The 12650-nt window shown below is 55.2% G+C and overlaps 1 protein-coding gene across 1 annotated transcript in view; it reads right to left on the reverse strand.

Moving 5' to 3' along the window:
* Positions 1-8463, reverse strand: part of TNFRSF9 (TNF receptor superfamily member 9) — a 19441-nt gene extending 10978 nt beyond the window's left edge. Inside the window, exon 1 of the mRNA XM_036460835.2 lies at positions 8449-8463. Coding sequence (XP_036316728.1) covers positions 8449-8463 — 15 coding nt within the window. The remainder of the gene's footprint in view (positions 1-8448) is intronic.
* Between the last annotated feature and the right edge of the window lie 4187 nt (positions 8464-12650).

The following is a 12650-nucleotide window of genomic DNA, read 5'->3' on the forward strand; positions in this document are numbered from 1 at the left end:
GGGACAGTCACAGGAGAGGGGCCCTTCGCCCGGAGGGACAGTCACAGGAGAGGGGCCCTGCGCCCGGAGGGACAGTCACAGGAGAGGGGCCCTTCGCCCGGAGGGACAGTCACAGGAGAGGGAGCCCTGCGCCCGGAGGGACAGTCACAGGAGAGGGGCCCTTCGCCCGGAGGGACAGTCACAGGAGAGGGGCCCTTCGCCCGGAGGGACAGTCACAGGAGAGGGGCCCTTCGCCCGGAGGGACAGTCACAGGAGAGGGGCCCTTCGCCCGGAGGGACAGTCACAGGAGAGGGAGCCCTGTGCCCGGAGGGACAGTCACAGGAGAGGGGGCCCTGTGCCCGGAGGGACAGTCATAGGAGAGGGGGCCCTGTGCCCGGAGGGACAGTCACAGGAGAGGGGGCCCTTCACCCGGAGGGACAGTCACAGGAGAGGGGCCCTGCGCCCGGAGGGACAGTCACATAGGAGAGGGGCCCTGCGCCCGGAGGGACAGTCACAGGAGAGGGGCCCTTCGCCCAGAGGGACAGTCACAGGAGAGGGGCCCTTCGCCCGGAGGGACAGTCACACAGGAGAGGGGCCCTGTGCCCGGAGGGACAGTCACATAGGAGAGGGGCCCTTCGCCTGGAGGGACAGTCACAGGAGAGGGGCCCTTCGCCCGGAGGGACAGTCACAGGAGAGGGGGCCCTTCGCCCGGAGGTGTCGGGGACAGTCCATCAGGAGAGGGAGCCATTCCCAGGGACGTCCCTGTGGGGACCAGCTCCCTGCACACATGTCTGCCGTGCCTGCTCCCTGGGCCGGAGGGGCGCTGCCCGGCACGATTTGCCAGAACACAGAAGTCACCACAGCAGAACTTTTGGGGACTTTCTTGGCTGCTTAGCACTGGCATCCAGATGTCCACATGCCGGCTGCCGGCTGCCCCTCGGGGCTGAGACTGTGGGGAGGGGACACCTCCCTATCGGCTCCAGGAGAAGACACCCCGTCTTCCCCTGTGCGTCCACAGCCGGGCAATGCCAACCACCTCATCCTCACATCGAAACTTCTCAGCTGTCCTAGCGGTGTGGCTCAGCGGTAGAGCGTCGGCCTGCGGACTGAAGGGTCTCAGGTTCCATTCCGGCCAAGGGCATGCACCTTGGTTGTGGGCACATCCCCAGTATGGGGGGTGTGTGTGCAGGAGGCAGCTGAATCGTTGTTTCTCTCTCATCGATGTTTCTGACTCTCTATCCCCCTCCCTTCCTCTCTGTAAAAAAAAATCAATAAAATATATATATATTTAAGAAAAACACTTTTAAAATGTTCCGTTACATGTGACATTCACCATTCTGTCGGTTTCAGGTGACACCACAGTGGTCAGACATTCATGTCACTCACAAAGGCCCCCCCGGTGGGCTCGGTACCCACCCACCCAGCACCACACATCGTTATCACAAAAGCACTGGCTATCCTCCCTATGCTGTGCCCATTTTCTTAGCAGATGTATCTGCTCCTTTTGAGATTTGAAGCTCATAGAGTCACAAATCTATGGAGGACACAGGAAAAAAAAATCTCTTTTGCGATGTGTATTTGATCTCTATTTCGTAGCGAGGGGAGAGAGGATGTTAGCAATTAGAACGGGGAAACGTGTAGAAATGCCACAAAGTCAACAAAGCCTCCCTCCATCCTCACCCCGGCCGGACCCCTGTCCGCCCCGGACCACCAACCTGGAGACGGCGCTGCGGAGGAGCTGTCCGGACTGTCTCTGGAGCAGCGAGAGCTCTGATCTGAGAGGAGAAAGCCTGACAGGTTAGACACCCAGGGGCGCCGGGTGACTCAGCGGGGGCGGGGCCTCTGGGAAATCCCCGCCAGCCCTGTGGGGAGCCCGCTGGGTGTCTGCTGACCCCAAACCCCTCAGCCGATGGCATTTCAGACCTTCTTGGAAGCACTCTCTGCAGTTGGGTATGTTCAAGGTGACTTTGGTGAAGAGACTTTGTCCCTTTCTGTAACTCTTTGAGAGGAGAGGGGTGACACCGGCCTCAGAGGGAGGGCCAGCCCGTGTGCACTGCGCTGCCCCCTGGCTCTCGTCGCTGATGGAGCCACAGTGTATCCAGGGCTGATGGAGCCGGAAGCCCTGTCCTTGCAGGAATCTTCCTGCGCCAGGCCTCTAGTCTCATATAAACGCCATCGCACAGGATGTGTTCTCAGTCCATCCGCACCCTCTCCTGGACCACTCCTCCTCGGACGAGTCACCATCCACGGCCTGGCTGCACCACACTCTGCCCCGCTGGGCTGAGGGCCGTCTGAGCTGCTGCCACTTCTCGACTCCTGCTCGCAATGTCGCGGTGGACACCTGTGCGCAGGTGTTTGTGTGGACATGTGTTTCCGGTTCTCTCTTAAAAAAAGTGTTGTGTTAATCCTCACTCCAGGGTATTTTCCCATTGGTTTTTTGGGGGGAGGGGGCGCAGGGGAGAGACAGACAGAGAGAAGCATGTCCTGCAATCGAGACCCGTGCCCTCGGCCCGAATCCCACCAGAGCCTTCAGCCCTCGGCCAGGGCTGGTCCCGCTCTCTGAGTGTGTGCGGGGCGTGGAGGCGGGCACCACCCGGATTTTACTTCACTTTTGGGGAAACTGCCAGGCTGTCCTCCACAGTCGCTGCACCTTTTACATTCCCACCGGCGACGCATGAGGGTTTCAAAGTCTCCATGTCCTCGCTGCCACGTGTTATTCATTTTAATGAAAATAAAGGTATCGCCCGGCCGGCGGGCCTCAGTGGTGGAGCGTCGACCTATGAAGCAGGAGGTCACGGCTCCCAGGTCAGGGCACACGCCTGGCTGTGGGCTCGATCCCCAGTGTGGGACCTGCAGACGGCAGCTGATCCATAATTCTCTCTCATCATAGTTGTTTCTATCTCCCTCTGCCTTCCTCTCTTGGATCAATAAAAAATATACTTTAGAAAAGGAATTGAGCCGAAACCGGTTTGGCTCAGTGGTAGAGTGTTGGTCTGCGGTCCAAAAGGTCCCAGGTTCGATTCCGGTCAAGGGCATGTACATTGGTTGCGGGCACATCCCCGGTGGGGGTTGTGCAAGAGGCAGCTGATCGATGTTTCTCTCTCATCGACGTTCCTAGCTCTCTATCTCTCCCCCTTCCTCTCTGTAAAAAGTCAATAAAATATATTAAAAAAAAAAAAAAAAAAGGAATTGATCACACCATTTTAGCAGGTGTAAAGTGCTGTCTCATGTGGGTTTGGTCTGCTGCCTTTACCCCAATTTTACCACCCGCCCCCTATGCCTTGGGGGCAGCAGGGGGTGCCTGTGGGGAATGCCCACGTTCCCTGTCGGCTGACGGATGGCATCGAGGCTCAGGACACGGGTGGTCATGTGACCTCACGCAGGTCTCTTAACGCCCTCAGTCTCCGTCCTTCGAACCCCCTTTACAGACAGCTCTCCCTCCTCCCCGAGCGAGGAGCGAAGGAGACAGCGAAGCCAGGCCCTGAGCTGGCGCCCGGCCCGTGGTCGTTCGGAGCCGGAGGCTCTGAGACGCCCTTCCCGCCGCTCAGACCGGCAGCGGGGACTCCGCCCACAGCGGGTGGCAGAGGAGGAAACACTGCCCGGCTCCTCCAGAGCGGCCCCACCCCGCACCCCGGCCTCCGCTGACCCCCTGCAGCCGGGCACGCTCCGAGCGAGCGGCCGCCCCGCGGGCAGGCGGTGTCTGTGTGTGACCCCGTGTGACATCGCCCTGCCGCCCACGGAGCTCAGGGCTGCTCCTCACCGCCTGGTGCGGCTCCTCTGTGGGCGGAGCTGTCGCCGCCCCTGAGAATGACACGCAGTTTCCCAGCACAGTCATCAGCTCTCGGGGCGAGCTGGTGGGCTGCAGCCCTCCCTGAGCGGAGACCCTCCAGACACCTCACACCAGCCACAGGCACCCTCAAGCCCTCCCTGAGCGGAGACCCTCCAGACACCTCGCCAGCCACAGACTCCGCTCCACTCAGACGCGCTGCTGAAGGCCCAGCTCCCCACTGTTTGCAGGGGGCGATGCGGCTCTTATTGGATGAGATGGTCGGGGCGAAGGCACTTGCTCTCTGACCAGCCACAGGGTCCTCTTGGCACACATTTCCTTTGCTCTGAGGCGGCAAACATGTCATCTTGTCCACGCAGGCTCCCCAGGCTACATCAGCGACGACCCCAAGTGAACATCAACAGTTTAGCAAGTTTAGTGATAATATGTCTCATCGCCTTCTAAATCTTCAGCCATGGAATGGATTTTGTTTTATTTTCATTGACTACTAGAGGCTCAGTGCATGAAAATTCATGCTCGTGCAGGAAGCAGCCAATCCATATGTTTCTCTCACATCCATGTTTCTCTCTGTCTTTCCCTCTCTCTTCCACTCCCTAAATATCAATGGGAAAATATCCTCGGGTGAGGATTAAAAAAACAAAAACAAAAAACTATTGTTATGCCCTCGTTGGTTTGGCTCAGTGGAAAGAGCATCAGCCTGTGAACTGAAGGGGTTCGGTTCCGGTCAAGGGCGTGCACCTTGGTTGTAGGCTCGATCCCGGCCCTGGACAGGGTGTGTGTGAAGGCTGCCAGTCGATGGTCTTTCTCACATCAATGCTCCTCTCTCTCTCCCTCCTACTCTCTGTAAAAATCAATGGAAACATATCTTCAGGTGAGGATTAAAAAACATAATAATAATTTTAAAAGAACTATTGTGACTCTTCTAACGTGAAAGAAACAGAGCTGAGCGAGCTGGAGTAACCGAGCCAGTGTCGGGGCAGCAGTGGGGCGCTCCCCCTGGGCCAGGCGCTGGCTTCAGCTCCAGGAGCCCCCTCGCCTGATGGTACCCCGCCGGCCAGCCCTGTCTTCAAGGCCCTGGATGAAGTAAGACAACACCAGGACATGCATTAGTTTCCTTGTGAGCTTTTCAGTGGTCGTCAGTTTACCCACCAGATCATCCTACTCCTGTGCCAGCCATCTCTTCCTCCGTGAGATCCACCTCCTCCTCCGGATTTACATGCCGATGGGATATCACTGCCTGAACCACTGGTTTTCATTCAGATTTCTCCCAGGTCAAGGTTGCCACACTAAACCAGAGCTCCCACGTACGTGTGTATAGTTCTGAAGAGTTTACACGTGTCTCCTGGGCCTATATGATCTCCACGTTCCGTGTTACTATCCTCACAGGTGGCTGTCCAGGGTCACAGCCAGCAAGGGGCAGAGCTGGGCTTGAACCCAGACAGGCCGGCCTCGGCGGGCGCACACACTCACTCCGCCCCGTGTGAGGGAAGGAGAAGCCGGGGATGCAGCCCAGACTCATCCTCCCGCTCCCTCCCGGCTCCCGTGACCTTGGCCCAGGCGATCTGACTGACTCAGAGGCTCTGCATCGGGCCTGCTCACTCCTGTGAATGAATCAAAAGAAGCGTTGACTCAGCGCCACGAGACCGTCAGCTCGGTGGTTTGAGAGCCGCCCCGGAAACCACATTGATCTCATCGACGCGAATGAGTGCCCAGAAGCTGATCGCTCATCCGCTTCAAGACACGTTATCAGGAGCAGGATCAATGGCCCGAAGTAGCCGCCTTTGGAGGGAGCCAGACTAACTGCAAAATAAAAATAAAAAACCGGAGCATGGACGTAAACAAGTGTTCTGTATTTTTTAAGAGGGAGAGGAGGAGAGAGGAAGAGAGAGAAACATGGATCGGTTGTCTCCCACTCTCACCCCAATCGAAGATCAAACCCACAACCTGAGCATGTTCCCTGACATACCCAGGAGTCAAGCCCGCCACCTGTTGGTTCATGGGGTGACGCTCCAACCCACTGTGCCACACCAGCCGGGGCTGCATCCTTAATTCCGCTGGGGAGAGTGTGGTCGCATCCACCGAGGGGAGCGTGTGCTTCGGGCCGCACTGTGCACAGAGCAGTTCCGCTCCAATGAATGCCATTGCTGCATCTGGTGACTGCGCCCAAGGCCGGCCCTGCCTGCTGGTGCCATGCCGGCTCCCGGCCCCCAGCAGTGACATAGCCCTCAGGAAGGAAATTATAAATATGGAAATCTCTCCAATTGTTCCATAAGCTCCCCTCTTGTCAACTAGCAGTCAAATATATCCCCCCACCCCCCAAAAGAGGCAAGACAGCGTCAAGACATGCGTTTTGTTTCCCTGTGAGCCTTTCAGAGGTCGTCAGTTTAAACACCAGACCATCCCACTCCTGTGCCAGCCACCTCTTCCTCCGTGAGATCTGCTTCCTCCTCAGGGTTTACATGCCGATGGGAAATCACTGCCTGACCCACTGGTTTTCATTCAGATTTCTTTCAGCCCTAACTAGTTTGGCTCAGTGGATAGAGCGTCAGCCTGTGGACTGAAAGGTCCCAGGTTCGATTCCGGTCAAGGGCATGTACCTTGGTTGCAGTCACATCCCCAGTAGGGGGTGTGCAGGAGGCAGCTGATCCATGTTTCTCTCTCATCGATGTTTCTAACTCTCTATCCCTCTCCCTTCTTCTCTGTAAAAAAAATCAATATATTTAAAAAAATATTTCTTTCAGTTAAATGTTGCCACACTAAAGAGTTCCCACGTACATGTGTATAGTTCTGAATATTTTATACATGCCTCCTGGGTCTATATAATTTCCAAGTTCCATGGTTACTATCATCATGCTCTAGCCCTCATCAAGTTAACAAGCTCAATTTAACACAAATTTACTGAAGATCGAACACAAGTGTACATGATCTGACCCACCTACTTCTGCTCTGAGTCCTGCCACCGCCTCCAGGCTGTCTCCCTTGCTTGCTGTTCTTTTTTTTTTTAAAGATATATCTTATGGATTTTATGAAGAGAGAAAGGGAGAGGAAAAGAGAGATACAAATATTAATGATGATAAAATTTAAAAAAATTAAAAAAATATTAATGATGAGAGAGAATTATTGATCGGCTGCCTCCTTCCTGCACACCCGCAGCTGGGGATGGAGCCCGCAACCTGGGCCTGTGCCCTGCCCGGGAATGGAACCCCGACCTCCTGGTTCCGAGGTCGATGCTCAACCACTGAGCCACACAGGCTGGGCCCTGGCTTGCTGTTCTTTAAGGCGCCACAGGCCCTCCTGCTCCCTGTGCTGTTCCCTCCTCTGAAATGCTCTCCCTCCCACGTTCTCTGGGACCTGCTCCCTCCTCCTCCTCAGGTTTCCTCCCCAGAAAAAGCCTTCCTGGGCCGCTCTCTGAAAGAACAGCCCTTCCCATTCTCCATCTGCTCTCTCCCCTTTATGCTCCTCCATCAAGCACGTCACCCCAGCACATGTGGCTCTCAGTGCGTTGGTTCATGTTTTTGCAGTGAGAAGTCAGATAGACAAGAGCAGAGCGAGGAGGATGGGCCAGGGCAGAAGGTCACAGGCGGAAAGCCCCGGGTGCCTAGCAACAAGGGGCAAAACTGGGAAACAAGGACCAGCCCCCAGGTGAGCGTCCCTCCCCTGGATGTGGGGTCCTGCGGGTCAGACCCCCCCTGGCCTTTCCCGCCGGTGCTGCTGGTCGTGAGGGTGAGGCCCTTGGAGGGGAACACCAAATTGTGTGTCAGCACCTGTGCGCAGTTGTGTTTCAGCTCCGGGCCCAGACAAGCAGCAGCACCTGACAACAATGCCATGGCGGCCTGGGGACCAGCTGCGCGGACTGATGACCCTTGGAATCCCCCCTGAGACCTCAGGTAAGCATCGACTTTCTCTGTGGAGCACGCCCACCTGCCCTCCCCAGGGCCCATCGTGTCTGTCTCTCCTGAGCTCCCAGGGCCCTTTGGTCTCTGTCACTGGTTTCCTGGGCCCAGTTCTCCCACAGCTCACTCCCCCTCTGTGCCCTTCTCAGTAAACTCTCTCCTAGAGCTTGACCTGGGCTCTGGATCTCTCTTAGCCTGAACTCAAATCCTGAGGTTGCTGAACCCGGGTCCAGTCTGACACTACCGGCCTGACCCCCGGTACCGTTTTCACTGCCAATGGTTTGCCTCCTCCCGAAAGGACATATGCTCCATGAGACGAGCTTTCTCAGCAGTGCCCGGCATGACGGGCACACAGTAAATGCTGAGTTTTTGTTTTTTGTCTTGTGAGGCATACATAGATAAGGCACCATCCCAGCAGCCTTCACAGCCTAGAGGGGAATAAAGAAGTTTACACAAATAACTGAGATCAGGGCAAAGAACTGTCCTAAGTAGAATCTACAGAGAAAGATCCCTGGAGGGACTGGCCCTGGGACGGGGATTTCCAGCGTGGATAACACATGGACAAGTGGCACGGAAGCAGGGGGCATTCCAGGAGAGGAAACGGCGGAAGCATGAAGGAGGCAGAGTCCCGGGTATGTGAGTGGGGGAGAGGTGAGAATGGAAGATAAGACAGGAGACAGTGCAGAAGGACCTGACCTCAATCCCCTACATGGGAGGGCACTGCCCAAGTCAGCAGACCCACAGGACTATGCAGACATGCAAGACGTCGCCCACATCTTCTGTCCTCACCTTGGCAGCAGGCATGGCTTGCCCATCTGCAGAGTAAGCGAGCCTCAAGAAGAGGGAAACACGCACCAAGGGCAAGGGCGGGGAGTCAGGGCCCTCGGCCCGACCCCAATGTGTCCTGCTGGATGGAAAGCTGGGCGCTCTGCCCACTGAGAGGAGCGCTGGCCTGGCTCCAGGGTCGCTGAGTGCTGCTGAGATTCCGGGAATCCGAAAACGTCAGGGGAGCAGCAGGAGAATAAAAAAACTCAACCGGAAGGAAGGAGAAGGGGCTCAACATATCAATTCCTTTGGGTTTGTCGTTTTACGTAAAATCTCAGCAGGTCCTCGCCGAGTTTCTGGGCAGGCGCTGCTATTCACATTTGACAAAGGAAAGGTGTTTTGTTTTGAAATATATTTTTATTGATTGCAGAGAGGAAGGGAGGGGGAGAAGCATCATTGAAAGAGAATCATTGATTGGCTGCCTCCTGCAGGCCTCACCCTGGGGATGGAGTCCACAGACCTGGCTCACAGGTGCATGCTCAACCTGAGCCAGGCTGGCCGGGCAGGAAAGGTGTTTTTAAAGCTTTTTTTTTTTTCTGTAAATATATTTTATCGATTTTTTACAGATAGTTAGAAACATCGATGAGAGAGAAACATTGATCAGTTGCCTTCTGCACACCCCCTACTGGGAATGTGCCCTGCAACCAACGTACATGCCCTTGACTGGAATCGAACCTGTGACCCCCTTCAGTCCACAGGTCGACGCTCTATCCACTAAGCCAAACCCTTTTTTAAAGCTTTGATAACCCATTATTGAAAGCTGAAAGCCTCATCAGATTTTCATCTTTCCTTCCAGAAATAAGATGCCAGGAAGGGCAGAGCATGGCAGTTAAGTGTTTTCCGAGAGCGGAGAAGCAGAAGACGGCGGTGCCTCCGCCCTCAAGGAGGTGATGGATGCACCGGCGGCGACGCTCCGGACACCCCCGACTCCGGGCCGGAGCAGGTTCGGGGCCGCCTGCCCCCTCGCGCATGCGCGGTATCGTACACCTGGGAGGAGGCGGTGGGAAAGGTCGACTTCCTGCCTCTCACTCCCAGCCCACCGCCTCCCCCGGCGGCCCGCGGGGCGGCCAGGTGCGGCGGGAACCCCAACGTGATGGGCCGCGTCGCTCACACACTTCCCGGGGCCACAAAGGAGCTCGGGGCCCCGGCCGGCGGTGGACGAAACCGCACACAGCGACCGACGTCAGACAACGCGCCCCGCGGTCCCGCCCCCTCACGCCCCGCCCCCTGCGGCCCGGCTCGACCAATCCCGAGCGCCGAGGCGGATGGAACGGACTGACGTCACTGCGGGTCGACCCGCCCACTTCCGGCGCCCGGCGGCCCACGCTCGGGGGTGGGGTACATTTCACACGCGGTGGGCGCAGGGGCGAAGCCGCCCCCCGGCCCCTCGCGGGCCTCGGCGTCAGAATTTCCCCCGGCGCCGGCGCTGCCTCAAAGGTCAGGCTCGCCCACTCTTCTCGGGCGTCGGCGGCCTAACCTTTCGGGGGCTCCGGTGGGGAAATTCGCCGTTTTTGCCGGACCTCTTTACAAAAAACACGTTGACTCAATGGCCCACATGGCCTCCTTCTGCCCAGAAACTTCAGTTTCACCCCGCACCCCCTTAATGAATAGAAAAAGGTGAAAATGGGAGCGTCCCACGGCACCTAAAACTTCCCACTCGCTGCCTGGTTGAAGGAATTTGGGAAGTAAAGATGAAAATAGGACTAAGAAACGGGTTGACATTAATCCATAGCCATAGTCAAAGAGAGGAAGGCACATCTTACAGGGTGGAGATAGAAGGATACTCAGCAAGCACTTATTGATCACCTGCTGTGCCCCAGGGTCTGACCAAGACGGCAAGGTGCCTGCATGGAGCCCACAGGGTGCAGAGACACAGGTGAAAGGCAAAAAGACAAGAAAGCGCTGGAGTCAGTGCTGCCGATTAAACAAAGGGTGCATTCAGAGGGAATGAGTGTATTACTCATTAAGACGAGGTGCAAGAGGTAAGGGTCCCGGGAAAAGAATAACCTGGCAGCAGTTTCTTTGTTATTTATTGTGATCAGGCCGACTATCTGAAAGGCCATGGGTGACCCAGCTGATGCTGGGGCGGCAAAAACTTTTCCTCTGCCTCCTTAGGGTCTCTGGCTGGGCCTGCGAATTGAATTTACCCCAAAAGATAACAAGAGAAAAGCACACACATTTATTCAACACACGTTTTACAGTGACCTGAGAGCCTCCATGAGGACATGGCCCAAAGAAGAGGCAACAGCTTAAATGCTTACATACTGGGTTAGACAGAGAGAGGAGTGTGAAGTAACTACAATAAAATGGGGAGACTAAAGGAGGGAAGTTATTTTAACAAGGTCCCTTTGCACAAATTCTGCTGGACTCAACTCCCTTTCGGGGGGTAAAAATGTCTCTTTTCCTCCTGGCAGAGGGAGGGCTGTTTTTTTTTTTTTTTGTTTGTTTAAAAAAAAAAAAAAAAAAAATATATATATATATATATATATATATATATATATATATATATATATATAATTGATTTTTTACAGAGAGGAATAGAGAGAAACATCGATGAGAGAGAAATATCGATCAGCTGCCTCTTGCACACCCCCTCACTGGGGATGTGCCCGCAACCAAGGTATATGCCCTTGATCCAAATTGAACCTGGGACTTTTCAGTCCGCAGGCCGATGCTCTATCCACTGAGCCACACCGGTTTCGGCGGGAGGGCTGTTCTCACATGAGAGTTTCACCTTCTGCGTTCACCTTTTTCTTTCTGCACCTGCTGTTTTCTAGATGTCTTTAACTCAACATGATCGATTTGGAATGTCTGCAGGTGATGCTCCCCAAAGGCCTTCGCTGACATTAGCCACTCTGTTTCTCTCCCTGGGGATGTGAGCGCCACAGGGCAGAATAGTATTTCTTCACATTTCTGGAAAGCTGAAGTGCTGATGCGTCTTCTAGGTTGTGCTTCCTGCGATGCATCCACACGTGCTGAATGGAAGTGTCCACTTGTTGAATGAAAAAATGTGGTTGGATGGGACGGAATTGTTGTACTTGGAAATAAGAGACTTGACTAGGAAGTGTCTCCATTGCCAGTCCCAGAGCAATGGTTTTTGGTAAGTGGCTTAATTCTTTGACTTTGTAAAAGTGTGATGGGAAATGGGTTTGCACTACAGCGCTAAGAGCATGTCATGAGTGTCGCTGGCTTACTAAGTAATACTGGGAGTCTGTGGTGGGCAGTGTGAGCTTTGGTATCAGAATATCTGAATTTGACTAAAACTCTGCAGAACAGCCCTAGCTGGTTTGGCTCAGGGGAGAGAGCGTGGGCCTGTGGACTGAAAGGTCCCAGGTTCTATTCCCTGTCAAGGGCACATGCCTGGGTTGTGGGCTTGATATCCAGGAGGGGACGTGCAGGAGGCAGCCAATCAATGATCCTCTCTAATCATGGATGTTTCTCTCTCACCCTCTCCCTCTTTGAAATCAATAAAAATATATTTAAAAAAATAAATCAAACACTGCAGAACAGCAGGACCTTACACAGTCATTTCACGCCTCTGGACCTCAACCTCTACATCTGTGAAATGAAAATTATGTTAATACCTGCCAAGACGAAAACATATAGTGTTTAAAACCAGGAACTGGGAAGTAACAGTATTCGCATATTGTCTTATAATACCGAGGCAAGGACCAGGTGAAATAATTTGAAGGGTTGGAACTATTTGCCTCTGAAGAGCAGGGCTGCGGGGTGGGGAGGACTGGGTGCGAAGGCTGCCGTTTTCCATTCGGAGCCTTTCATGCTGCACCAGCGAGCTCCTGCCGTGCGCAAGGGACAACGTCACCCAGTTAAACCCGCTGACAGCAGACCCCGCTCGGCGACGGGAACGCACGGCGGGGCGGCGGCACTAGCGCGGTCACATCCAGCGGGGGCTGTGGGCGGACCGGACCGGCCACTCGGGGGCGGGATTTCGTGCGGTCACGTGAGTCCCCGGGATTCTCGCGGTGACGGAGGTTCCAATGGGAACCCTACTAGGACGCAGACAGGCAGCCCATGCCCAACGGCTCTTTAAGGTGAGAGCGGCCGGATGTGACGTACCGCGATGCGCGAGGCGTGCGTCTGCGCAGTGAGGGGAGCTAGGAGGCCCGGCGGCGTGCGTCTGCGCAGTGCGGAGCTGAGGGCGCTGA

The sequence above is a fragment of the Pipistrellus kuhlii genome, unplaced genomic scaffold, assembly GCF_014108245.1.
Source record: "Pipistrellus kuhlii isolate mPipKuh1 unplaced genomic scaffold, mPipKuh1.p scaffold_m20_p_34, whole genome shotgun sequence".
Lineage (NCBI taxonomy): Eukaryota > Metazoa > Chordata > Mammalia > Chiroptera > Vespertilionidae > Pipistrellus > Pipistrellus kuhlii.